Source organism: Herpailurus yagouaroundi, unplaced genomic scaffold (assembly GCF_014898765.1).
Source record: "Herpailurus yagouaroundi ecotype Mexico unplaced genomic scaffold, PumYag 295, whole genome shotgun sequence".
Classification (NCBI taxonomy): domain Eukaryota; kingdom Metazoa; phylum Chordata; class Mammalia; order Carnivora; family Felidae; genus Herpailurus; species Herpailurus yagouaroundi.
Window position 1 is genome coordinate 2,976,623 of NW_024412512.1, and position 26,003 is coordinate 3,002,625.

Here is a 26,003-nt window from a genome sequence, read left to right on the forward strand (position 1 = left end):
TGATCAGTTGGGACCCCACCACCCCCCCCCCCCCGGCGCTGACGTCGCGGAGCCGGATGCGGGGCTCCCACCCACGCACGCGCTGTGACATCACGACCCCCACCGACATCAAGAGTCGGACGCTCGCTCGACTGGCCGAGCCACCCAGGCGCCCCAGTATGAGTTTGTTTCAAGACCAGAGGCACTGTGGCAAAATGTTAGAAACCGGGCTTCCTGGTGGAGAATTTCAGGCGATTACGTAGCGAGGGGGACGCGGAGGGCGGGCGCGTCCCCGTGTGAGGTAGACACAGCTCAGACGGGAGTACAGGCCCCGCACCCGCAGATCTGGTCCCCTCCTCTGCCCGGCCGGGCCCCGTGCGTGGAAACGGTCGCTCGGAGGTTTCTTGTACGGCGTCCAGGAGAAGTGCTGCGCGCGCACGCACGGAGCGATCACCCTCTACCCGGCCCTTTTTGGTTTAGCGCTGCGGCGCTTATTTGGGATCCTGGGAGACACACAGGAGCGGCCTGGCCAGCCCAGCGCGTCCCGCGTCCCGTCTGCCCCGCACCAGCTTCCCCGCCCGTCAGCGCCCCCCGCTTCCCCGGGCCTCCTTCGCAGTCAGAAGCCAACGGATTCGGGACGCCATGTAGATCTCCGCGTTTTGCCCAATGCCACCTTTCCAGCGCGGGGGTCTCGTCCAGGAGCCCAGCTTACATCTCCTCCCTGTCTCCGTTTTATAAATGCGGACAGGGGCACGCTGTGCACGGACGCGATATGTGATTTAGAATTGTGAAAGGCGCGCGCACACACAGCAGATACATACGTGTGCGCGCACGTGCACACAGCAGACAGGAAGACAGGATGCGCGCGAAGACCCAGAGACTCGTATTTGCAATCGTGTGCAGGGCGGCAGGGGGGCAGAGGGCGGGTAGAGAGAGGTGTGAAAGTCCAGGCTACAGAATTTGGCACTTTTGGCAAAGGGGACAGGAGCTCTAGAAAGCACCAAACGAGCCGAGTGTTAAGAAAAGAGGGGCGCCCGAGCGGCTCAGCCGGTCAAGCGTCCGACGTCGGCTCCGGTCATGATCTCAGGGTTCGTGAGTTCAAACCCCACGTCGGTCTCTGTGCTGACAGCTCGGAGCCTGACCCTATTTCCAATTCTGTGTCTCCCTCTCTCTCTTTCTCCTCCTCTAGTTTTCTCTCTCTCTCCCAAAATAAACTAACTAGCTCAATAAGTAAATAAACTTTTTTAAAAAAGGAAAGAAAAGAACAGGCTTGAGAAGGAGTGAAGCATGAGAGAAGGTGTCCCGGGGTGTGGGCTGGCAGCGTCTCTTGATGCCCAAGGACGCAGGACTGACGTCTGTCCTCCCCCCCCCACTCCCCCCGCCTTACAGACAGACCCAGAGAACACGGACTACAGCATGGAGCACGGGGCCACCCGGAACTTCCAGGCGGAGAAGCTCCTGGAGGAGGAGGAGAAGCGGGTGCAGAAGGAGCGGGAGGACGAGGAGCTGAACAACCCCATGAAGGTAGAGCCCCCGGGCCGCGGCCCTGCAGGCCGTCCCCGCCACCCCCTCCCTGCCGCTCGCACACCCTGCGCGGTCCCGGGGCTGCATGTACGGGACCCGACTCCTGGAATCCGGTTGTTCGATTGGCTGCCGGTCACCGTCAGGGAAGAGAGCTCATCCAGGGCCTGCCCTGCCGCCCAAGCCCCCTCATCTGGGTCCGGAGCACTTGGGCCACGTGTGGGAGCAAGTCCGGGGCGGGGGCCACCTGGCAGGCAGCAGTGGGCGGCCCCCAGGAGCTGGGAGCAGCCCCCCCGTCCAACAGCCAGCAAGACAGCGGGGCCCCCGGTCCCTCGGCCGCAAGGAACCGATTCTGCCAGCGGCCCGGGCCCCCGATGAGACCCCTGGCCCTCGCCGTCAGCCTGGTGAAACCCCGCCGGAGAACCCAGCCGTGCCTCGCGGCACCGGCCTCCTGGCGCACGCTAGCGGGCAGACGGGGAGATTCGTGCTGTTTTAAGCCACTGAGCTGGTGGCAGGTGGTCGTGCCGTCAGAAGAAGGTGGTACAGGGAGGCAGGAGGTCGGACTGCAGAACACAAGGCGCCGTGTTAGCGCAGGAGGCTCCTGTGACCGCGGGCCGTGGAGCCCAGAAGTGCGGGAGGCACCGTTCTCTTGAATGTTCGCTGGCTGTGTGGCCTGGGGCAAGGCACTTGGCCTCCCTGTGCCTTGTGTTGCGTTTCTCAGAAGCAAGAGGGCATCGGTGCCCATTCCGATCTCCCCGACCCGCACGATGCCGGCTATTCCTGCGCCCCTCTGCCAGGCTTCTGAGCTGCCGCGGGGGACCTGAGGCGCCGGGTTCAGCAGGGGGGCGGGCTCTGCAGGGGCTGCCGCGTGGTTGCGTCCATCCTTGTCCGCCCACCCTGGCCCTGGGGGTTACGGCCTAGCGAGTCGCCCCCACACTGCAACTTTACCTAAGAAACATCTGTGATCCTACAGTTTCTGAGGGGCAGGAGCCCCAGGGAGCTGAGCCGGGGTGGGGGGCTCTGGCCCGGGGTCTCTCATGAAGTCCCGGTCGAGCCACATCTTCTGAAGGCTCGACCGAGACCAGAGGGGCTGTTTCCATGCTGGCGCCCTCGGGGAGCTGGCAGGGGCCTCCGTCCCTGCCACGCGGGCCCCTCCACTGAGCACCCGCACGACGCGGCACCGCCCTCCCCAAAGCGAGGGATCCAGAAAAGCGGGAAAGGAGCTGCCCTCAGAGCGACAGGCCATCATTCCGTCATGCTCTGCTCGCTAGGAGCGGGTCACGGAGTCCGGCCCACACTCGTGGGAAGGGAGTTCAGGCTCTACTCTTTCAGGGAGGAACCTCGAAGAATCGGGGGATGTACTTTGAGACCCCCAGGACCGCCACTTCCCAAAGGCTCGGCACAGCGTCTCGCGGCCAGGAAGCGGCCAAGGGCAGGCCCCACACCCGGCTGTGCCCGGCTCCAAACGCCCCTGTCTCGGAGACAGGGGCTGGCCTTGCCCCGCCGAGCCGCGACATAAACGAAGCTATCGCAAGGATTAAGTGACCTTCCGTTTGGAAACATCTCAGCCTGGCACACAACAGTGGCTCGGGGTGTCTGTGTTTAACCTCTTTTGTAACTATTTTTTTAAGTGGGCTCCGTGCCCAGCACAGGGGTTCAGGTCCCGACCCTGACATCCAGCCGCCCGGCCCACTGACTGGGCCGGCCGGGCGCCCCTCCTCTTCGCTATATATCATTTCCTGCTGGAGCCAGGCTGGCAGCCGAGGCCGACTGGCCCCACCACTGACCGGCCACGCGGCCTCAGTGTTCGGAGCTGTGAGACGGGTGCAGCTCGGGCGGGAGGCCCCCGAGCGGGCGCTGTGGATGGAGGCGGGGTGAGGGGTCTCTCCCTGGCGGGTGCCGAGCCCCACGGCCCCAGCAGGTGCACGCAGCCCGTGTCCTGCCCGCCAGGTGCTGGAGAACCGAACCAAGGACTCCAAGCTGGAAATGGAGGTGCTGGAGAACCTGCAGGAGCTCAAGGACCTGAACCAGAGGCAGGCGCACGTGGACTTTGAGGCCATGCTGCGGCAGCACCGCCTGTCCGAGGAGGAGAGGCAGAAGCGGGAGCACGAGGAGGACGAGAGGGAGACCGCGTGAGTCGGCCGGGCGGGGCCGGGCGGGGGCCAGGGTGCTCTGACCCACCTCCGGCTCTCCCTCTGCCTGGAACACCCCCCTTCCAGGTCTTCCCGGGCTCTCTCAAGGGCCGCCTTCTCCGGGAGGCTCTCCCCCCCCCGCCGCGTCTCACTTTCTCAGGGCGTCTGTGTCGGGGTCCCCAAGGCCCCGCCCAGGTTTGGTGATCTGCCAGGAGGAGCCTCAGGCCCGGCCTGCTGTGTTCACACTTTGTGCACGGCGCCTACCACCGTGGAACCTTCTCGCCGACTCACCGTCTCCCGGTTTATGGCCTCCCTCCCTCCCGCCTCCAGCATCTGAGGCGGCTGGGTGTCTGCATTCGCAGGGCCTGGGACGGGGGTACGGAGTAGGTCCCCGTGGCGTGGGCAGGTCGGCGATACGGTGATCTGCAGTGAGAAGGGTGTATGTTTATCCGACACTTGCCGAGTGCCGGGCACCGGTTTGAGGTCATCCTGATCATTCTGGCAGCCGACGGACTGCGGCGTGGGGCGCTCCAGGCGCGGTCCCAACCAGGTCACCCGGCCAGGGTTCGGGTTCAGGTGGCTGGTGCCATCGGCCAAGCACTTAACCACTCGCTGCCCTCAGTGGACAGAGATTTTTTTTTTTTAACGTGTATTTATTTTGAGAGAAAGAGGGAGCACAAGCAGGGGAGGGGCAGAGAGAGGGAGAGAGCGAATCCCAAGCAGGCTCCATACTCGGTGCGGAGCCCGACGCGGGGCTCGATCTCACCGAGGTCACGACCTGAGCCGAGAACAAGAGCCGGATGCTCAACACGCTGAGCCACGCGGCCCCCCCAGAGAAGGTTGTTTTTAAGGCATTTGTGTGCCCCCACCCCGCCTCCGGCACTCACCCATGTCAGGAGGGGCAGCGCGCCCCGGCGGGACATCCCAGGCACACGTGCCGTCCCACAGGGCCCTGGTGGAGGAAGCCCGGAAACGAAGGCTGTTGGAGGACTCGGATTCAGAAGAGGACGCTGCTGCTCCTGCCCCGCCGCGCCTGGCCCCGCGGCCCAACCCCACCGCCATCCTGGAGGAGGTGAGCGCACGCCTGGACCTCCGCGTGTTCTCGGGTTAATCTGAGAGGGTGAGCCAGGGGTCGGCCTAACCTGGTCTCCAAAGGCCAGACCGCGTGTGTCGTAAGGGCTCAAGTCCGCCATCGCAGCCCCAAACAGCCCTGGATCTTGCGGGAATGAGTGGCCGTGGTCACGTGCCGGTAAAACTTCACGGTCAAGACGGGCTCTGCTTTACCGGCCGCTGCTTCAGCCGCTGAAACAAGCGAGACCCTCAAAGGTGGAGACCTAAGGACACCGATGTTTGCCTGTCAGCCCCTCGAAGTTCATTGGCTGGACTGATGTCCTGGCCTCAGGGAGCTGCAGAGAGCCGGGGAACTGCGGCCTGTAGGCCGCCCGTGCTGGCAGAAAGGAGGAGAGACAAGGATGTGGCAGGTGGACTTTGCACCACAGCTGTCTTATCCGCCAAGGTCAAGGCCACTCTTTTTTTTTTTTTTTTTTTTTAAAACGTGTATTCATTTTTGAGAGACGAGACAGCGCGTGAGCAGGGGAGGGGCAGAGAGAGAGGGAGACACAGAATCCCAAGCAGGCTCCAGGCTCTGAGCTGTGAGCACAGAGCCCGACGCGGCGCTCGAACCCACGGACCGTGAGATCGTGACCTGGCTGAAGTCGGACGTTTAACCGACTGAGCCGCCCAGGCGCCCCTAGGCCACTCTGGTTTGTTAACTGAAGAAGGGGGTGAATGAGGGAAATCGTTTGTTTTCATTTAAACGTATCCATGGTCCGGGTTACTAGATCGCAAGCCCCGCCAGTGGATAGGACCCCGGGTAACAAGGGTTTCAACTGCACAGGGGTTACTTTTCTCTCCAGTGACAGTTGTGCACAGCCATCCGGACAGGGAAGGTGGCCCCACAGCACGGGGCCCAGGCACCTGCCTTCTTCCTGGTTCTGCTGTCGGCGGGGGGGGGGGGGGGGTGCCCTCACTGCATGGTGTCTCAGTGCCACCTTCACATCCTGGCCGGAGAGGAGAGGGGCGGGCAGGGGAGGGGGACGTTCAGGGCCGCTGCACCCTGGGTTCTGCACATCCTGCTGCTCACATCCCATTGGTCAGAGCTGAGCCACCTGACCACGTCCTGCTGCAAAGGAGGATGGGAAAGGTAGTCTTTCCGTGGGGTAGCCATGCTCCCGCTGAGTTGCCCCTGACTGTCAGCAGAGAGAATGGCTCTGGAGGTCGTGCTCTGTCACCCGTTAATCTTTGAAGGCTTCGTTGATGTCCCGTCCCCCCCAGCCCCGTCACAGGTGTCTCGTTCACGCCTAGGGTGACAACCGACTTTCCTTTTGCACAATATGCCTCCGTCAAGACTTCCCAAACCTTCACCGAGACCCTTACGGAAGCTCATCTGTCCGTCCCTGTGTTCTTGGTTCAGTTTAGGGGCAGTGAGCGCAGCTGGCAGGGACGGGTTTCGAACGAGTGCTCACAAGCGCCGGCCTGCTGTGGGGGCCGCGTGAGACCGTTCAGTGATGCCGGGTCAGAAAGCTGCTCTGTCCCCCGCTGGGCCGCGTCGGTCCTGGTCGCCGCTCTCGGGGCCCCGGCCAGCACGCAGATTGCAACAGGGCTGCCCGAGGCCCCCTTCGCATCTCTGCCTGTAGCTCCTCCTCCTCGCTCTGTCGTCAGTCCGGGTCCCCTCTCTGAGGAGACCTGTCCCCACCGCCCTGTCAACAGTGGCTGCCGTTCCCTCCACTGTCGTGCCACACTGATGTCCTTCTGTCAAGACGGGTGTTGTCCTGGCGACCTCCTCTTGTCCCTCCTCCGTCCTCCCTCAGATGGTGGGCCCCGCGAGGGCAGCTCCAGCGCCAGGCTCAGACAGGACCTCCTGATCCAGGGGATTCGTTTCCCTGTTTCAACATAACTGACAAAAGGGGTTCCTCCCGGTACGATTGAAGAGCTGGATGTGAGGCTGAGCCCCTTTCTGCCTTCCCCTAACTAGTCCCGAAAGTGGGTGCCTCCGTTTTGCCTCTTCGTCAAACACATTGATAGAGCATCTTCCTGCCAAGAATCACGTGTGGCACTGTGGACCCAGTTGTGAACAGGACAGGAACCCACAGCACGGATGGATGGGGGGGATACGTAATGAGGCAGTAAAGGGTGAAAGGGTGCTGGGGGCGTGGAAATACAGCACTCACTTGAGCTTGAACTGTGGAGAAAGGTTTCCCAGAGGAGCCAATACCTGGATGGGTATTGAAGGGTGAGTAGGAGTTCGCCAAATGCATTAGAGGAAAAGGGGCATGGCAGGTGGAGGGAACGGAGTGAGAAAAGGCATGGAGGTGAGAAGGTGTGTGACTTAGGATGTGCGGGAGAAGGGGGGATCTGGGACAGCTCACCCACTCGTGTCCCCTCCGCTTACCCCCAGGCTCCAAAAGCCAAGAGGAAGGCGGAGAGCTGGGAACGGAGCGTCGGCACCCTTGGCAACAGGCCCCCGCTGTCAGGCCTGGTCGTGGTGAAGAAAACAGACCCGGGTCGCAGCACCAGGCAGGGTCAGGCGTCACCCACCCCCGGTAGGTGCTCCGGGGTCCCGGGATCGGAGCCCGGCGCCTCAGAGGGCCGCCAGGTGGCAGCAGCGCCCCCAGTGCTGCTGCCGCGCGCTGGGAACCCGCGGAGGGGGGCGAGGGAGGGGCGCCCCCTACCAGGCGCTCTCGCCTCTCCCCCAGGCCCCAGGAAGAGCGGGAAGGCGGCTGACCCTGCACCCTGGACACCCGGCACCTCCTCCCTGAGCCAGCTGGGGGCATATTCGGACAGCGAGGACAGCAGCGGCAGCAGCTGAGACCCCTGCCCAGGCCCTTCTCCGGGTCAAGGTCACGTGTCCATAGTCAGCTGCTGGTCGGCAGGAGGCCTTGGCACCAACCAGGGCCATGAGCGGACAAACACAAATGTCCTCAGAGGCTGGTCGGGCCAGCGAGGGCTTCCACCCTCGGTTTCTCCCCTGTCCCCCCACCTACCAGCCTTCGGGGACCTCGGGGTCCCTGGCTCACGCTGCCGCCCTCCTGGCCCTCCTTCCGGGGCTGTGGCATCCCTGGAACAGCCCTCGGCTTCCAGCAGGCTTTTGCGGTACTCCCCGGCCTCCCTTGGATGGCAGGGAGGGGTGGGCGGTGCTTGCCCCCCAACCCCCCCCCCCCCCCGGCCCCGTTGGCCCCGCCCATGCGCTAGCTCCGCCCCCTCCTGCCAGGAAACCTGCAAACCAGTGAGAGGAAGCTGCCGCCTGGTCTGGGCACTTCCGCCGGCTTCTGAGGCGGGGCCGCGGGAGCACACGTGGCCAGCGTGGGCGCCTGGCTCTCAGAAGCTGTGAGTCGACCGGGGTTTGTGGATCGGCCTGAGTTTGGGGATGATTTGTTATGTAGCGCTAGATAGCTGACATGGTCACGTGACTAGTAAACCTGGTTCCAAAGCTCACGTTCTTTCAAGGCTGCCGGCTGTCAACTCTGGTGTAAATCTCTACTTCAGCCTCGTCTAGTCGAAGGTCCTGTGTTCCCACCAAGTTCCTTCACAACCTGACACCCCCCCTCCCCCATCTCTCCTGCCGCTCCTCCCGGGGTCGCTGACGTCAGCCCTCCTCTCGCTCATTCACTCGGCATTTGATAATGAGGCTTTGTGCTTCTCGCTGTTTGCGAGATGAAAAGCCCCCACTTTTTCTTTTAATTAAAAAAATTCTTCTAATGTTTATTTTTGAGAGACAGGGAGAGAACACGAGCGGTGGAGGGGCAGAGAGAGAGACACACACACACACACACACACAGAACCCGAAGCAGGCTCTGAGCTGTCCACCCAGAGCCAGACACGGGGCTCGAACCCACAAACCGTGAGATCGCCACCTAGGGAGCCACCCAGGCGCCCTGAAAAGCCCCCGCTTTGGGGGTCTGCTTTCTGCTTTCCTACAATAGTTTCTGTGCTTTAGTGTGACTTGAGGTGAACTGGGATCCAGCCAGGGCTTCCGATCAGGACCCGGGGGTCTCCGCTGTGAAGACAGGGCCGGGGGTGGGCGGGAGCCTGCTCAGCCACGCCTGGCGAGAAGGCGCGCCCCTCCCAGTTCCACCCGCCGCCGCCACATCACGTCTGTGGCTTGAACTCGGCCGTGGCTGGAGCATTTACACCCCGGAAGTCCACGTGTGCTGGGAAGCTGCCCACCCCCGCCAGAGGCCGGCTGCGAGGCGCTTACTAGCACACCACTGCCTGCTTTTCCCACACTCCACGACACCCCTGACGCCCGCGACGTGTGCCTGTTCAGACCAGCGGTGAGAGTAAACCGTCCAGCCGGAAGAGGGCAGGAGGCTGGGCCTCTCTGGTTCGCTCCGATTTCCTCCTTGCAGACGTCCCCGTTCTGGGGCCACCCTACTTGTAGCCACGTACACGTGCCATCGGCTACCAGGGTTAAGAGTATCGACCCCACCTACCGCCTATGTTAGCGAACTATGGTCGGTGGGCCAAACGTGGCCCACAGCCTAGTTTTGTAAATAAAGTGTTATTGGCACATAACATGGCTGCTTCGCTCTGCAGTGGCCGAGTTGCGTAGGGAGGACAGGGACTCTGACCCGCAAAGCCACCAGGTCAGCCCACCCCTGCCTGGGTCACCCAGCTCTGCACTTCCTGCTCTGCTCCCCCAGCCTCCACGGGAGGGTGGCCGGGACCCCTCCACACCCCGATCTCCAGGCTCACCCTGTGCCCGCGGCCCTGCTGCCCGAAGTCCCCCTGAGGACGGCCGCCAGCCGCCCTCTTCTCAGTGGCGCACCGGACGGAGTACACGGGATCCGGTTCGGTGAGTAATGGTAGCGAACGTTTGTGAAGGACTCACCATTTGCTAAACCCGTGCTAAGCTGTTGGGCAGATTAACTCATTTAAGTTTCTGAGCTACCGTTGCGCAGTTCTTTAGCTCTTTTTTTTTTTTTTGAGCACCTACTTTGTGCCCAGATCTGTTTCAGGCACTGGGACAATGGCAGTGAAGAAAAAACAGTCCCCACTCATAACGGTGACATTATTTTTGGAAGATGGGGGATAAGATAGTAAACCCACCTAAACGTAACAATAAGATATGAAAGGAAATATGTGTGTGCCGGAGGCAGTGATAACTCTGGGCGAACACACAGCAGGGCGAGATGGCGGCCTGAGGGGTTGCCGGCCCGAGGTGTGTTTATTACCCACCACCCCCGTATATGCTAATGCCGCCTAACAAGATCTCTCAAAAGGTAGCAGCTGAAAACAACAGAAATGTGGGTGTGGTTCTGCCGGGTTCTCTGCTTCAGGGTCTCATGACCACAACTGAGATGTTGGTCGGGGCTGCGGTCTCATCTGAAGGCCCGTCTGGGGGAGGATCCCCTTCCAAGCCCACTCACGTGGCTGTTGGCAGGATCTGGCTCCTCACAGGCTCTTGGGCGGAGGCCACCCTCAGGGTGCTTGGCTACAGGGACCTCTGACAGGTGGCTTCAGAAAGCCACCACAACAGGAGTCTTTGAGAAGTGGTATCCCATCACCTTTTCCCTGTCACGCTGGCCGCAAGCAAGCCTCAGGTTCCGGCCACGTTCACGGGGAGGGGATTACACACGGCTGTGACCACCAGCAGCTTGGGGTCACTGGAGGTCCGCCGAGGGTCTGCCTGCCAGGTGCCCTGTCAACAATGAGCTTTGCAAGGGTATAGCTGTGTGGACGGGTGTATCCCCAGCACCTAAGACCATCCAGGCACTAAGTAGGTGCTCAATAGATGTTTGTGGCCTAAGTGGGTGTCTCCCCATTCACAGAGGAGGGAGCAGAGGCCCGCAGTTCTGCCCGCTCTATAACCCCTCCCCACCTCCTACTTCGCTGGATCTTTCTTCTATTTCCCTGCAGACCTTCACGCCTCGTTCTCCCACCCTTTGGCCTGGGAGCAGGTCTGCTCTTGGCCCCGGTTCCCGTGGGGGTGCCCAGGGTCCAGCGGCAGAAGGATAGCATGCATCTGGGTCTGGTGTATGTGTGTGCTCGGATCCTGCAGAGCCTCGACCCGCCCCCTCTCCCCCACACCCCCTGCACCCCCCCCCTCCTGCTCTCCAGAGCCTGCCCTTCCCCCTTTCCCCACACGCTCGCTTGCTCGCTCACTAGCTCCGTGTCTGTCATCCTGGGGAGCTGTCAGGCCTCATCCGGAATCTCTTCCATCAATCCCCTGGGGGCTGCGGTACATCAGAGGACTTGGTGGGGGTGCCCCCCCCCCCAAACAGCCCGCTCTGCCTGAGCCTGGACTGCACAAAGGGCCCATTTCCCAAGCTCTAACTGGCTCATTCCTTGGCGAAGGGCTCAGAATGAGCGAGGGACAGGGCCTGGGTTTGCAGCCGCAAGGCTCCAAGGCTCCACCTTTAATGACCACACTCCGCGGCGACTCCTGCAGACAGAGCCTCCAGGGGCTGGGCCGTGCCCCTCCCATCAGATTGGCCACTCGTGATGACACAGCTGTGTCTCTTCCATCAGACTAGGGGCCTTTGAAGTTGGGACCATGCCTCCCCCATCAGATTGGGACTCCTAAAGACAGGCTTCCATCTCCTCCATTAGACTAGGGGCACCTAAAAGCAGGGCCACGTCTCTCACATCAGAGTAGAAGCCCCTGAGGTCAGAGCTATACCTCCTCCATCAGATTGAATGTTTCAGAGCGTCAGATCTTGCCTCCCCTATCAGACTGGGAGCCTATTAGGCAGGCACCTATCCGCCATCAGACTGAGTCTTCTGAGGTAGGAGTGTTTAGGCCTCCCCATGAGCCATCCCCAAGGGTCCTTTCTTATCCTGGTGCCTTGGCTCCCTTCCCACCTCCAGACTGGCTGCTCCATGAGACAAGAGTGACGGGACAGCTCCCAGCCAGGCCCCATCTGGCTGCTTCTTAAGATCCCATCCACCTAAAGCATATACTGAGCACCTACTGTGTGCCATGCAATAGAGTATTATTTGGCCGTAAGACGAGCGAGGCGCTCACACCTGCTACAACGTGGATGGGCCTTGAAAATGTGACGCAGACACAAAAAGCCACATAGTGTGTGATTCCTTGTGCGTGAAATGTCCAGGGCAGTTCACCCCCAGGAACAGAAAGCGCATTAGAGGGGCTGGGGCCGGAGAAGTGGTGAGAATAGTCAGAGGCTGCTGATGGGGATGGGGTTCCTTTTGGGGGTGATGGGAATGTTCTGGAATTCGTGCTGGCGGTTGCACGATCTTGAGAACATGCCCAAACTGAAACGCACACGCCAAGTGGGTAAACTGTAGGTATGTGAACTGTATCTCAAAAGGAAAAAAAAAAAAAAAAAAAAAAAGAACAAAAACAAAAAAACAAGGTGCCACCAACGGCGTCCCGAAAGCGCTCAACAGAGGTCATTGTCCCATCTCAGAGACTGGAAAACAGTTGAGGTCACCACCCAAGGTCAGGAGGGCTGGGATTCCAGACACTGAGCCACACCCAGGAGATGCCCCTTGATACACTGCCTCGGGGACCACGGGTGCTGGGGGAAGGGAGGCACCCCCAGACCACCCCACCTGCTCCCCACTGTCCACACAGCGGGCCCCCTCCTCTCCCAGTCAAAAAGCAGAAACCCGAGAGTTTAGGTGGCTCTTCAAGGGCACGCCGCAAGGTCGCCAGACCCCCAGCCTGGCTGTCGGCATCCACCGTCTCCCGCTCTTCCCTCCTCCCAGAACCCCTTCCCCGCTCCTCTCCTTAGGACGAGGCGGGGGCCGGCCCCAGGAGCAGCCAGCTCAGAAGCGCAGGAAAGTCAAACGCCGTTTGATTCTGCCTCCGGGGCCTCTAATTGCTATTTCTGACACACGCTGTAATTAGAAGGCCCCTTTCAAATATTTATACCTCAGACGGCTCGTATTTATCCGACCGGGAGAGGGCTCGGATTTGATGAGATCTGTCAACGGCTCGTCCCCGAGCTGGGAATTGCCTCGCGGCTGACAGAAAACAGGACAATTACCCGCCGTGCTCCCCGGCAGTCCCTGGGGGGGGGAACGCTGCCTTGTCGCTGATCGGAGAGGGCGGGGCCGGGTGGGGTGGGGGCATCCGGATGGGCTGCAGGAGGAGGACCGAGTTCAACAGGTTCATGTGGGCGACAGGGCCAAAGCAGAAAAGAGGAAGCCCCATGCATGGGGGCCTCTGCTGCGCTGAGAGGCTTTGCCTCGTCAGCTCTGGACCTCAGTTTCTCGGCCTGCAGAATGGGGCTAACAGTGTGCGTGGGGGAGGGAGATGGGGAACCACTGATTTCACAAAGACACTCTGCTGGGTCTCGAGTGCCGCCCCGGCCAAACCAAATCAGCCAATGAGCTTGCGGGCTGGCTCTGAGCAAGTCCTCCCCCTCTCTGTGCCTCGGTTTCCCCATGGGGGAAAAAATAACTCACTCCTTTCCCGCAAGCCTTCCTTGAGCTCCCTGGGGGGTTTCCTGTTAGAAACCCCACTTTTCAAACCGGGAAAGCAAGGCACAGACAGCATAGACCTTGCCCGACCCACTGTCGTTCCCCAGGGGCATTTTCACCGTCAGCTCCAGACTGGACTTCTCTCTGATCCTCCCCACCCCCCTCCCAGCCACAGGCACCTGCCCGCCCTGGGGGAGGGGGGCACTGGGAGAAGGGAACCCGGAGTCCCGTTCTTCCCGATCACCCCTCCCTTCAGCATGAGCGGGAGCTGAGCAAGCCCCCTTGTGAGGAAAGAAAAGGCCTGTTTGCTCTGGAATTGGCCAGCACGCCTCTCCGCTCCCCTTGCCCCAGACCTCTTAGCGTCCTCACCACCCCCCCCCCCCCCCCCGCCCCGCATCCCCCCTCCCGGCCCCCGACAGCCGCAGCTGCCAACAGGCGGCCAGGCCAGGCGAGACCCCTCTCGTCTGGGTCCCCCTCCCTGCCTCCACCCCCAGAAGCCACAAAGGGACAGATGCTGAGGACACACGCCAGGCACAGATAGCATCTCCCTTCCCACGGCCAGCTGCCCCAGCCCCCTTCCCCCATGCTGCAATCGGTCCCCTGGGGTGGGGGGTGCAGAGAAGCCTCCTCTTGGGAAGGGGACGCCAGGCCCCCGTCCCTTCCCGTCGCCCCTCGCCTGCTTCCGCGGCATCAATATCAATTTTAGCCAGTGACCTCCGGAACAGTCTGCTGGTCAGTTGCGCCGCCAGAGGCTGGCTCAGTTTCAACCCTCAACAGTGGTGGCTCTCACCCCCTCTGCCGGTCAGTTTCACCCCATCTCCCGGCCAATTTCCACCTCGCCTCCTCTCCGCGCCTCCCCCCCCCCCCCCTCCCCGCCCCGTCCCCCGCCTCTGCACCTCTCGCTCTCGTGAGCAAGGTCAGTCCCGTCTGTTCCCACCTCCCGCGCTCCACGCTCGCTCCTGCCAGCCGCGGTGCTCCGGGTCAGTGTCCAGCTGCCGCGGCCTCGGCCCCGCGACTCCCGCCCCGCACCACCCCCCCCCCCTCCCAGCGCGGGCAGCGGCTCCCCTCCCCTCCCAGAACAGCTGAAGGTCTCAGTCACCTCCGAGGGGGGCGCAGGGGGACCGGAGGGGGCGGGGGAAGCCGCGGAGGGGGAGGCGGGGAAGCCTTGACGTCGCTGCCCGGGACGCGGCTGGGGGCCGGCAGGCGCTGGGGCGTCCGCCCGCGCGCCCCCTCCCCAAAGTCCCACCTCCCGGCCGCGGCGGGTAAAGTCTCTCCGAAAGCGTGAAGGGGGATTGGAGGAGGTTTTATTTCCCTTTGTGCCGGCGGCTGGGGTGGGATCGAGGCGGCCGGGCCGGGGGCCGCGGGACCCGGGCTCCCCCCGGAGCGCAGACGAGCGCAGCAAAGGATGCGCCGCGCGGAGGTCACCGTCCCCGTGGCCCGACTTTGCGCGCGGCGCCCGCGCCCCGGGGGAGCCCGCCCGCTGCGCTGAGCACCCAGGCGTCCGGGCCGAGCCGGGGCTGGGGGCGCCCGCGGGCGGCGCTTGCCCCGAGCCCAGACCCCAGAAGGGAATCCCGGAGCTTCCCGGAGGCGGCGGGCGGCCGAGCGGCGCACGGGGACCGCGCTTCCCGCGGAAACTCCGCGCGCTTCCGCGGATGCCCCTCGCCCTGGCCCGGCCACCCGGCGCTCGGCGTTCAGGGCCCTGCGGGGCGCCCCCTTTCCGCGCCGTCCTTGCGGAGCCGGGCTAAGGTGGACTTTTGCTCTCCTTCCTCCTCTTCCTCCTCCTCCCACCCACCCGTCTCCTCCCCCATCCTCCCCGGGGGCTCTTCGGAGAAAGGGGGCATGTGGGTCCCCCTCTGACGGCGGCCAGGCTTGGCGTGACACACGCACAAATGGCCAAGTGGCTACGCGACTACCTGAGCTTTGGCGGTCGGAGGCCCCCTCCGCAGCCGCCCACCCCCGACTACACGGAGAGCGACATCCTGAGGGCCTACCGGGAACAGAAGAATCTGGACTTCGAGGACCCCTACGAGGACTCGGAGAGCCGCCTGGAGTCGGACCCGGCCGGCGCCGGGGACTCGAAGGGCCTCGGAGACGCCAAGTACGACTCTCCCAAGCACCGGCTCATCAAGGTGGAAGCTGCAGACATGGCCAGAGCCAAGGTCTTGCTGGGCAGCCCTGGGGAAGAGGTGCGTGGCTGAGTCCCAGGGGTGGGGTGGCCCCCAGGAGACCGGGTGGCCGGGAGGGCCAGACTGGGCTGCCTGGATTTGGGGAAGCTTGTTTCATGGGGAGGCCAGGGCCCCAGCCAGGCCCTCCTCAGTCCTCCACCTGCTGAGTGGAGTTTGATATCTGTCCCTTTCCGGTGCACGGCGCTGGGGGTCCCACTGCCTCTCTGGCCCCGCTTTGTCCCCCTGTCCTCCTGTCCCCTGCTCACACCTCTCGTCCTCCCCCCCCCCCAGCTCCCCAAACAGATCCGGGGGGATCACCACCGTACCGCCCTGCCGAGCCCTGGGACATCCTCACCACTATAAGTGCCCCTCCTCCGCTATTATTCCCATTTCACAGAAGTGGACACTGAGGCTCACAGAGGCATCTGGCCCAAGGTTGCAGGGCCCTAGCTCAGTAGAACTTGACCCAGACCTGCCTCCAATGCCCATGCTTTTTTCAGTGTTTTCCCTAGAGGATGAGGGAGCCGGCCCAAACCCTCCGTGGAGACAGAGAAGGATTTGAGGAGGGTTGCCAGAGACTGTGTGAAGTGCCCAGTGGTTTAAGAGCACAGAGAGAGGAAGGAGGAGGCGGGGATTCCGGGAAGCAGACAGCCTGGGCTGCAACCCTGCTTCCTACTCGCCTGCTGTGTGACCCTTAGCAAGTCACTTACCCTCTCTGTGCCTTGCTTTCCTCATCTGACAAGCATTAACAATTATTGAAGGAGGGAGGCAGGGCTGTGTGTCAGAGTCAGAACTGCACGGAGGCAGAGAGGAGGAGAAGCTGGCGTCTGTGCACAAATCCTGGTGGGTAGGTGGAGAGGACTCCCAACCCCGGCGAAAATGAGCCGCGTGGAGCGGAAGGGTTAGATGATTCAGAGAGGGGCGCCATCCCTCCGGAGGGGGTGTCCGCCGCTGGGCTCAGTCTCCCCACTCCCCTCGGGCCACTTCCTTACTTCTCTCTCCAGTCGGAACTCGACACCGAGTACTCAGACCCCTTCGATGCCCAGCCTCATCTGCCACCTTCAGATGATGGCTACATGGAGCCCTACGATGCCCAGAGGGCCGTGAGCGGTGAGTGGGGGGGCGGGGGGGGTGAGAGTTTGGGGGCAGGTGGCAGGGTCCCTGGTGGGTGTGGGCACTGACCAGTGTTCTCGGCCTCCCAGAACTGCCGTCCAAGGGGGTGCAGCTGTATGACACCCCCTATGAGGAGCAGGACCGAGAGCCAGGAGATGGGCCCCCTTCTGGAAGGAGACCTCGCCAGAGCCGGCTGCCTCAGGAGGATGAGCGGCCAGCGGATGAGTATGACCAGCCCTGGGAGTGGAAGAAAGACCACATCTCCAAGGCGTTTGCAGGTGCCCCTCCGACCCAGGCCTTGACCTTCCACGGGCCCTGAATGTCCTCACCCTTCCATTTCTTGATCTGGTCTTTCCCCCCTGTTTCAACGTACAAAATAGACCCCAGTCGCCTGCCACCGTGATAGTTTACTCATTCTCACTGAAGTGTGAAGGACTGATAACCCCATACATTTCTCTTCCTAGGAGAACTTGTATCTTCCTTGGGAGCGGAAACGCCGTTAGAGGGCGATGGAACCGACTCTTTATCCTCAATGTTGTGCAGGGATAGGCTAGGCCTGGGTTTATGTCACTCACTTGAGACTTTCTCTTTCAGTCTCAGTTGCCTTACCCCTCAAACGGGGGTCATTCTAGCACCTACAGAACAGGGTGCGTGCGAAGCGAGTGGTAGAAAGTGCTGTTGGGGGAGAGCGTAGCATTTCTTAGTAACTGTCATTAGGTGGGCTTGGGGTCAGATCCTGAGTGGGGGAAGCATGGCCAAGTCTCTGACCTCAGTTTCCTCTTCTGTAAAGAGGGTAACAGTATGGTCAGCTTTAAGAAATAAAATAACGTGGGCCAGAGAGAGTTGTGCAAACCCAGCTTGGCCCCAGAAGTTGTGTGACCTGGAGGGACATTGGGGCTCAGCGCCTCACTCTACCTGTCCATGGTGGGGGCGGGGCTCTAGGCTCCAGGACTCGGCCAGAGTCTGCAGAATGACCACCCCTCCCCTCTAGCCCCGCCTCTTGCTCTCAGATTGGTCCCTCGTGGGGCTGCCCCGCCCCTGCAAGCCCGCACACCTGAGTGACCACACCCCTTTCTCCTGAAGGCCGATTGGTTGCTCCTGTGCCAATCCTGCCCCAGCCCTTAAGCCCGGCCCCACCTACTGGGGACTCTGATAGGTTGCCCAAGCTGGCACCGCCTCCCTACTGAGAGTGCATTGGCTTGCCCCGGTCCCGCCCCTCCCGGGTGGGGTTGGGCTTAACCGTTTCCTCTCTAACCCTCCCCCTCCCCCCTCCAGTGCAGTTTGACGGCCCGGAGTGGGAAAGGACCCCAGGCTCAGCCAAAGAGCTCCGGAAACCCGCATCCAGAAGCCCCCAGCCCGCAGAGCGCGTGGACCCGGCCCTGCCCCTGGAGAAACAGCCGTGAGTGGGAAAGCTCCAGCTGGAGGACCCTCCCCATCCCGTACCAGCTGCAGATTCCTAGGACTCATTCGTTCACTTCAGTTCTTTCCTCTGCCCATCGTCGCTGGGGACCGGAGCCTGCCCCTGTGACAGACACCTAGCTAGGTCATTCCCCCTGGCATCAGATTCTGGGTTCACATCTCTGCCCTGCGTCTCTTGGCTGTGCAGCTTTGGGCAAGTCGCTTAACCTCTAGGCGCGCAAGCTGGGGGAGTCCGGGTCCTTTCTGGGCCTCTCCAGCCTAGCGGTTCCTCCGGGAAGTCCCTAACAGCCCGCCGAGTCCAGCCCTGAGGGCACCACCAGCCTGTGTGTTTATCACGGTTGTTCCCAAACCGTGACACAGAGCTGACTGGTGAAGAAGGGGGCACCGGGGGAGGAGGGTCTTTCCATGCAAACAACCGCCGAGTCTGTTGGGCGCTCGTCTGCCTTGGAGCCCCCCGCTCGCAACCGCTAACCTCTCCCTGAGCGCATTACAGGGAAATATTCGAGAAAGGATGCTACAGGTGGGTGGGGATACGGGATGTGGCAAGTCTCGTGAAAGCCCCACGCAAGTGGTTCCGTTTGAGCGATTAGGGAAGGGGACACAGGCCACTGGGGACCTCGCCTGGGGAGGCTGTAGAGATCAAGGTCAGGTGTATCTGTTGAACTGGGGGGAGCGGCTCCACGTGGACCTGGGCTCAGCTGCCTGGAAACCAGGCCCCCCCTGAGAAACCCCGGGGGGGATTTTTGTCACTTGTTTGCCTGGAGGTCACAAGTCCCTGGATCGGCTGTGCCTGCACCAGGCCCCAGGGTGCGTTCGAAGGGGGATGACCCTTGAGGAGACATCTGTCCCCACCCCCTAGGTGGTTCCACGGCCCACTGAGCCGGGCCGATGCTGAGAGCCTCCTGTCGCTCTGCAAGGAAGGCAGCTACCTCGTGCGGCTCAGCGAGACCAGTCCCCAAGACTGCTCCCTGTCCCTCAGGTGAGACCCCAGCCCCCCTGGAGGGACCGAGCGTCGCAGAACTGCCCGCCTCTGGCTTTCGGGTTAATTCGGTGGCAGCCAAGCCTGGCGCCAGCAGCCAGTGGGCGGGGCTTTCGGGGCTGTGGAGGGTGGGGGAGGGCGGGATTCAGGAAAACGGAGGGGATTTATAGGCCCAGTGGGGCGGGCCTTGTAGGGCCAGGGGGCGTGGTCTCCAGTAGATCCAGGGTGTGGGTGAGAGGTTTCCTTTATTTTTTTTAAGCTTATTTATTTTGAGAGAGAGAAAGAGAGAGAGAGAGAGAGAGAGCAAGCGGGGGAGGGGCAGAGAGAGAAAAATGAGAGAATCCCAAGCAGGCTCCAACGAGGGGCTCGAGCTCACGAGCTGTGAGATCACGACCTGAGCCGAAATCGACTTGCAGCTCAACCGCCTGGGCCACCCGGGCGCCCCCAGACCTTTCCTTCCAACTCCTCCAGTCCAAAAGTTGAATTGTATCCGTTTGTGTCCATCGGGGCCAGACTCTCCCAGTGGCCCTTATGGGCATTTCAGTTGGAGATCCCGACTCGACGTGCGTCTCTAAGATTCTCAGTGTGTCGGATTATAACAAGCCCCCAAACTCTGCTGGGCATCCGAGCGTGAGATCCCTAAAAGAACAAGGTGGAAGAGAGCTTGGAGAATAGGTTTCGATCCTGCCCCTGCCACGAGCGCTTCCTTCATGCTAAGGATACAATGATTCTGAGGTTCAAGGTCATTCCATTGGGCAGACGGTTTAGAAAGGAGAGGGACCCCGGACTGAAGGTTAACCGGTGGGGAGCCCCGGAAGGGTAGGGCACGGGCTCAGAAGGTTTGGAGAAAAAGCGCAGCCTGTGTTCCAGCCTGCCTTTAGGCTCGCAGGGCCTGAGCAGGTCTGGGGTGATCAAGGCGCTCTGCGATGCCTGTCCCCCAGGGGCAGCCAGGGCTTCCTGCACCTGAAGTTCGCACGGACCCGAGAGAACCAGTTCGTGCTGGGTCAGCACAGCGGCCCCTTCGCCAGCGTCCCGGAGCTGGTCCTGCATTACAGCTCCCGGCCGCTGCCCGTGCAGGGCGCTGAGCACCTGGCCCTGCTGTACCCGGTGGTCGTGCAGACGCCCTGAGCCCAGGAGCTTCAGCCCCTGCCCTGCACCGCGAGGGCCCAGAGTCGCTGCTGGAGGGAAGCGGGAGGGAGACGCTCGCTGCCCCTCCAAGCCCTGGGCCTTCATCGGGGCTGCTTCTTGGCCCTCTCCCGGGTTCTAGGGCACAGAACTGCGTCTCCCAGCCCTCCTCTGGCCTGGAAAATAAATAAGTTATTGTGTGTTTCAAGTGTCCTTTCTGGGAGGCGGGGATCCCGGCCCCAGGGAAAGAAGGGAGACGGGTGTCCCCCACCCCGGCTGGGGGGTGAAGCCTGCATTGCTCACAAGGATGGCCCACAACTAAGAGGGCTTGAGGGAAACGGGGAGACTGAGTACGAAGTCAGATGAAAACCCGGAGAGAGCCGATCCCGCGCAGATACAAAGATGGAGAAACCGAGGGGGGGGGGGAGGCTCTCAGGCCGGCCCTGCCCCCACCCGGCCCCTCCTTTCCGCCGGGGCGGGCAGCCGTGGCCCGGATGCTGCTGCGAATGGACATCTGTCCCCATGGAAACAGCAGAAATGGGGGAGGGGAGCCGGTCCCAGCTGGTGTCACTTCAAGGTGACGGTGGAGCCAGAGCCCCCGGGGGCTGATAAATTCTGGGGACCCCCGTGTCCCGCCTCGCCATCCGTGTCCAAGCCTACCCAGGGAGGGCGGTGCCTCCAGTTCAAGGCGCCCGGTAGAGGCTGGGGGCATCACTCGTCCGCTAATTGGACGTGACCCTCCGAGGATAAGAGGAGGGAGCTGGCCTGTCATCACAGAGCCCCCTCAGCACAGCGGACCCCTCCAGGCGTCCTGGGGCTCAGGGGCCCCCAGACGACCCCTCCGATATCTTTAACGCTCCCCAAGTCACCACAAGATCTGCCTTTCCTTTCTTTATGAGCCTTTGAGTGCCCAGAGGGCGAGGGAGGAATCCAGCCTCACGGTGAGGAGGACACGGGTCTTGTTGGGCTGGGCGGCTGGGCTCCCCGACCCCTTCTGGAAATCAGTCACATTTTCACGTGGCCACGGGGGGGGGGGGGGGCGCGCCTTTTCTGGGTTCCGATCCCTCTTCCCGCTTCGAGGAGCCCTCTTGGCTTCTGCTGCCCAGAGGGGCGTGGGTCAGGGGAGACACCGACTGTAGAGATGGGGGGACCCGGGCTGGGGCTGGGGCTGGGGCAAGGCTTCTGGGCCAAACGTGGCTGGGGGTCTGGGGGTCTGCGGGAAAGAGATCGAATAGACCCGTCTGGACCTCCGCGGGGATGTCCAGCACCTGCCCCTCCACTGGCCACGCCTCAGTCTTCTCTGGGCGCCCCCGGGGCTGGTAGAGGACGTTACCCTAGAGAGGATCCCCTGCACGGGTGTGGGGGGCGGGGGAGGGATGCCACAGACTAAGAGGGGAAAATCACAGGAGACCGCCTGGCTTTCTCCAGCCTTCCTCCGCTTCTGCAGGACACGAGTGTTGGGGCCAGACTTCTCCCTTTATTCTCCTTCTCTCCCCCCAACCCCGCAGCCCCACCCGCGCTCCTTCCAGAAGGGGCAGGTGGGGCGGCCGCCGCGGCCTCGCCAAGTAGCTGCAGTTCCCGCCTCCGCCACGCGGGGGCAGGCTCGCCGGCGGAAACCGCCCGCCGTCCTCCCGGCTACCTGCGCGGTTACCTGGGTCCCCGCGCCCGCGGCCACGGCCGCTCCAGACACGGGCCCTCGGCGCGACGGCGGCCACGGCCACGGCCCCTGCCACCGGCGGCGCGACCAGGAGTCCTGAAGAGGGGGAGGGCGGGGCGGGGCGCAGGGGGCGGGGCTGGAGGCGGGACTCGCGGCGGGGGCTCACCTGGGTGGCTGCAGGTGTGGTTCGCGTTGGGCGGCAGGCGGTCTGCAGAGGAGGAACCTGTGTGTCGCGGGGGTGGGGGTGGGGGTGCTCACCTTCGGGTCCAGCCTCCACCCTTCAGGGTCACAGCCTCCCTACCCCACGTGGGACCTCACGATTCCTCCCCTGCCGCGCGCTCGCTCAGAACCGGCTTCCTCTTCTGAAAAACGGGGCTACCCACCTCCGACTTGCTCGGTTATTGCAAAACAGTCGCCGAATGGATTTTTTTGTTCCTCGCCATGAGCCCCATCCCCCTGGTCGTGAGCTCCACCGTCCCCACCGTGAGTTCCACAATGCCGGCGATGGGATCCGACACCCTCAGGACTCCTGGGTTTGGAGTTCAATCCTGGTGTCTAGCCTATTTTACATACAAGGGAACTGGGTCTCAGCCCCGCTTTGAGCAAAAGTGTTGCTCACCTCAGCTCCCCTTTCTCTCTCTGTTTCGGGGGGTGGGGGGGGGGAGGGAGAGAAAAAGAAACGAAAGAAACGAAAGAAAAAGCTTACACTGGCCTGAACTTGTGAGTCTGGCCGAATATAATCAACATAACAGATCGAAATAATCGCTGACGTTTCCTGAGGACTTATCATGTTCCAGACCCGGTAATAAGCTCTGTAGATATGATTACTTCAAACTCATCTAACCCATCGCTGAGGAATCAGGCACAGAGGGGTCAAGTTCCCTGCCCAAGGTCACACAGCAAGTGACCGGCCCAGTGGGGCCATGTTTCCAGGGCTGTGTAATTGATATGAACTCCAGCCAAAGTTGCTGCGACGAACGTGAGGCCCGGTGCCCCTGACCTCTTCATCTTGCGTGTTCTCACACTGGAGTTGGTCCCTCCGGGCGGCCGAGAAGCTGTGCCGGGGTGGGGAAGCCGGCTGTAGGGAGCTGGACGCAGGCGTCACGTTACTAGAAGGTGGGGACAGGCAGGACAGCCTTAACGTATCGCCCTCCTGCCAACGGGAGCGGAATGGGCATTGGGCCAGGAACTGAGCAGGCCGGGAGAGCAGGAGCCCTGGGTCAGCTTGAGTGTCCCGGCCCCGTGCAGGGCTTGGCCCAGAGCGAGGAGACCTGCAGAGTGGGGACAGCCTAGGCGCTGGGCTCTCCAGAAAGCTGGCTGCACGTGCCTGGACACGTGTCAGCCTTCTCTGGGCCTCAGTTTTCTCATCTGTGACCGGAGGCAGCTGGCTTGACTGATCTGCAAGGTCCCTTCCAGCTTTGAGAGCCCATGGTTTTCCACCTGGATTCTAGAATTCCCTGCTCTTACACACTCTGAGACTGGAAAATCCTAAAAGCCTATGCAAAGTATCTAAGCTACTGCCGTGGTAAGATTCCAGAATGGTCTATTCCTTTATGTCAGTGTTTCGCAACCCGTTTTCATTATCAGCTTCCTGAAGAGCTTTTATTTTTGATTTTTAAGGTTTATTTATTTATCTTGATAATTTTTTTTTAACATTTATTTATTTTTGAGAGACAGAGCATGAGCGGGGGAGGGGCAGAGAGCGAGAAGGAGACACAGAATCCGAAGCAGGCTCCAGGCTCTGGACTGTCAGCACAGAGCCCCATGTGGGGCTCGAACCCACGAACTGTGAGATCATGACCTGAGCCGAAGTCGGATGCTCAACCGACTGAGCCACCCAGGCGCCCCTCTTGTATTTTTATTCATTTTTTTATTAAGTAATCTCTATGCCCAATGTGGGGCTTGAACTCACAACTCCAGGAACAAGAGTTGCATGCTCCGTGGGGCGCTTGTGCTGTCTCTCTCTCTCTCAAAAATAAATAAATACACTTTAAAAATTAAAAAAAAAAAAAAAAAAAAGAGTCGCATGCACCACAGACTGAGCCGGCCAGGCGCCCCATCTGTACGTTGGATATACTTTAATAACACATTTGTAGAAAGATTCTGGGATTGTTTTTAATCTGACTCCCAGAACTATAAATATTCAAGAGTCTTTATGATTGTGATATTCTGGAAGAGGGCTCAGCAAACTGCAGACTGTGGACCAAATGAGGCCCCCTGCCTGTTTTTGTTTTTGTTTTTAAATAAAGTTTTATTGGAACCTAGGCCCGCACATTCACGCATGTCCAGTCTAGGGCTGCTTTCCGGCTACCACAGCAGCCGGGAGTGGTGGCAACAGAGAACGTCAGCTCCACAAGGCAGAAAATAATTACTCCGTGGCCCTTGACAGAAAGTGTTCTGAGTCCTGGTCTAGAATGATCCATTCCAGCATATCTTTGGTTCTGTGATTCTAGAATTTGATGTGCTTGAGTTTGCAAGGTCTCTGTAAGAATCCGATCTGAAGGATTTCGAATTTAGATTTCTAGGAGTTTGAGATTCTAGAGCCTTAAGACTCTGTAAGTCCCGAGGGCCCACATCTTCCCTTCACTTGCTCTCCTACCTTTGTCGGCCACACGCTTCGTGCCATTGCCCTGAGCCATCTCCAACTCAGGAATCTCCACGGTCACCCAGCCCGTGTGGTCCCTGCTGTCGTTGAGGGTCCCGAGGTCCCCGCAGGTTGAGGTTGCCACGCGACTCCCAGGAAAGCTGCCACCGGGGCCCGCAGACCCCCCAGGCTGAACCTGACTTTGGTGACATGTGAGTCACACAAGAAGACACCGTCCTTCTTCCACCCGATACGGAGCTGCTGCCCCCAGGCTTGGGACTGCACCACCTGGCGGGCCAAGGTCACCTGGCTGTCCTCCCTCACCTGCGGCAGTTTGGGCCCCTGCTGCACACTGAGGCCTGCAGGTCCTTGCAGGACTAGGGGACACAAGACGTGAGTAAGGCCTTTCCGTGTGTGTGTGTGTGTGTGTGTGTGTGCATGTGTGTGTTTATGGGACTTACTCTCTCAGCCCACACAGGTGACACTACGTGATCTCTGCAAGGTCACTTCTCACTGAGGCACACCAATCCTGCCCCGTGTGTGCCGGGTCCTGTTCTGGACACCACAGACACAGGCACAGAGGTGACGGAGACAGACAACCATTCCTGCCATGGTGGAGCTGACAGTCTCGGGGGGGTGCAGAGAGAGAGACCCAGGAAGTTGTGCAGTGAGAATCACGATGGAGGTTAAGGATGAGGTGAGGGAGAATCTGGTTGTGGAGGGTGGTCTCGGAAGAGGTGATGTTTGGAATGGTAAGAAGTAGCCAGTCGTGTGGGAAGAAAGGAGAATAGGGAGGAAGAGCGCTCCAGGCAGAGGGCGCAGTCCATGCAAAGGTCCTGGGGCACGATCACTCCTGGGAGGTTAAAGGAAGAGCGAAGAGGCCCTTGTGGCCGGAACAGAGTGAGCGCGGGGGAGACAGGGCGGAAGTGGAATCAGAGAGGGGATGGCCTATACAAGGCTTTGGAGGCCGCAAGGTGGGGTTTGGCTGAGGTGGGCAGGTGGGCATGCGGAAATCAGAGAAATTTGCTTTTTAATCTTTTTTTTTTTTTTTTTTTACAGTTTATTTTGAGAGAGAGAGAGAGAGAGAGAGCACAAGTAGGGGAGGGGCAGAGAGAAGGAGAGACAGAATCCCCAGCAGATCTGCGCCATCAGGACGGAGCCCAGTGCGGGACTTGAACCCACATGAGATCATGACCTGAGCCAAGATCAAAGGTCGGACACTTAACAGACTGTGCCACCCGGGCGCCCCAGTTTGCTTTTTAATCTGAGTGTGATGGGAAAGCAGGGGAGCGGGGAGGAAACGGGGTTCAATTTAAGTGTTAAAAGGGTGGCCCTGACTGCCCTGGCTAAGGACAGAGTGTGGGTCGGGAGGATCAGGGCTGGCTGCGGACGAGGGCCCAGGGGAGTGGCATCAGGATCTGGACCCTGGGGAAAAGCAGAGAGAATCTGAATAGATTTTGAAGGTTGCCCCCGGAAGGGTCGAAGAAGGACTGAATCAAGAGAGGGCGAGGTGGCCGATGGCCAAGGCTTTAGCCTCAGGGACCGTGTGAATCAGGTGGCTTTCGGCCAATATGGAGGACACTGGCGGAGAAGCAGGGCTTGGGGCCAGGAGAAGTCTGGGGTGCCCGTCAGACCCCCCCGGAATGTGTGCGTTTGCATCAAGCGCCTGGCCTTTGAGATGCCATGACAGCTGACGCTGCAGAGATGAAATCCGGGGAAAAGTGTTTCAGGTGGAAGGAACAGAAGGTGCAAAGGCCCAGAGGTGGGATCAACCTGGGCATGTTGGGAAGGGAAAGAAAGGAAGAAAGGAAAAAAGGAAGAAAGAAGGAAAGAAAGAAAGAAAGAAAGAAAGAAAGAAAGAAAGAAAGAAAGAAAGAAA

At 61.0% G+C, this 26,003-nt stretch overlaps 3 protein-coding genes and 2 long non-coding RNA genes across 6 annotated transcripts in view; 2 read left to right on the forward strand and 3 right to left on the reverse strand.

The window, feature by feature from the left end:
* The window catches only part of YJU2 (YJU2 splicing factor homolog), a 12,832-nt gene extending 4,706 nt beyond the window's left edge, over positions 1 to 8,126 (forward strand). Inside the window, exons 4-8 of the mRNA XM_040461608.1 lie at positions 1,369 to 1,503; positions 3,451 to 3,632; positions 4,581 to 4,704; positions 7,090 to 7,234; positions 7,388 to 8,126. Of these exons, the coding sequence (XP_040317542.1) occupies positions 1,369 to 1,503; positions 3,451 to 3,632; positions 4,581 to 4,704; positions 7,090 to 7,234; positions 7,388 to 7,500 (699 nt within the window). The 3' untranslated portion in view covers positions 7,501 to 8,126. The remainder of the gene's footprint in view (positions 1 to 1,368; positions 1,504 to 3,450; positions 3,633 to 4,580; positions 4,705 to 7,089; positions 7,235 to 7,387) is intronic.
* On the reverse strand, positions 4,371 to 5,236 carry LOC121021326 (uncharacterized). Its single transcript, XR_005786500.1, has 3 exons — positions 4,775 to 5,236; positions 4,520 to 4,584; positions 4,371 to 4,410 (listed from the first exon to the last, which is right to left on the reverse strand). It is a non-coding gene; the product is annotated as an uncharacterized LOC121021326 (long non-coding RNA).
* On the reverse strand, positions 5,420 to 14,373 carry LOC121021327 (uncharacterized). Its single transcript, XR_005786501.1, has 2 exons — positions 13,979 to 14,373; positions 5,420 to 6,552 (listed from the first exon to the last, which is right to left on the reverse strand). It is a non-coding gene; the product is annotated as an uncharacterized LOC121021327 (long non-coding RNA).
* Positions 13,607 to 20,087, forward strand: SHD (Src homology 2 domain containing transforming protein D). 2 transcript variants are annotated; one of them, XM_040461607.1, is made up of 7 exons: positions 13,607 to 13,883; positions 14,917 to 15,268; positions 16,252 to 16,357; positions 16,450 to 16,638; positions 17,636 to 17,759; positions 18,639 to 18,758; positions 19,700 to 20,087. In XM_040461607.1, exons 2-7 carry the CDS (start codon positions 14,972 to 14,974, stop codon positions 19,884 to 19,886), a joined length of 1,023 nt encoding a protein of 340 aa, XP_040317541.1. In that variant the 5' UTR covers positions 13,607 to 13,883; positions 14,917 to 14,971; the 3' UTR covers positions 19,887 to 20,087. The 2 variants fall into 2 exon arrangements, with proteins under 2 accessions (XP_040317541.1, XP_040317540.1); XM_040461606.1 differs by lacking the exon at positions 13,607 to 13,883 and having other exon boundaries at positions 14,373 to 15,268.
* An 801-nt stretch (positions 20,088 to 20,888) lies between these two features.
* The window catches only part of TMIGD2 (transmembrane and immunoglobulin domain containing 2), a 7,004-nt gene continuing 1,889 nt past the window's right edge, over positions 20,889 to 26,003 (reverse strand). The window contains 6 exon segments of the mRNA XM_040461724.1: positions 20,889 to 21,095; positions 21,097 to 21,351; positions 21,535 to 21,636; positions 22,541 to 22,693; positions 24,190 to 24,309; positions 24,311 to 24,586. Of these exon segments, the coding sequence (XP_040317658.1) occupies positions 20,889 to 21,095; positions 21,097 to 21,351; positions 21,535 to 21,636; positions 22,541 to 22,693; positions 24,190 to 24,309; positions 24,311 to 24,586 (1,113 nt within the window).

Bases quoted from the DNA above. Each gene is read 5' to 3' on its own strand.
- SHD (XM_040461607.1), top strand. From the start codon at position 14,972: ATGGCCAAGTGGCTACGCGACTACCTGAGCTTTGGCGGTCGGAGGCCC. The intron at 15,269-16,251 runs GTGCGTGGCTGA...TTCTCTCTCCAG, and splicing joins TGGGCAGCCCTGGGGAAGAG to TCGGAACTCGACACCGAGTA. The intron at 18,759-19,699 runs GTGAGACCCCAG...CCTGTCCCCCAG, and splicing joins GACTGCTCCCTGTCCCTCAG to GGGCAGCCAGGGCTTCCTGC.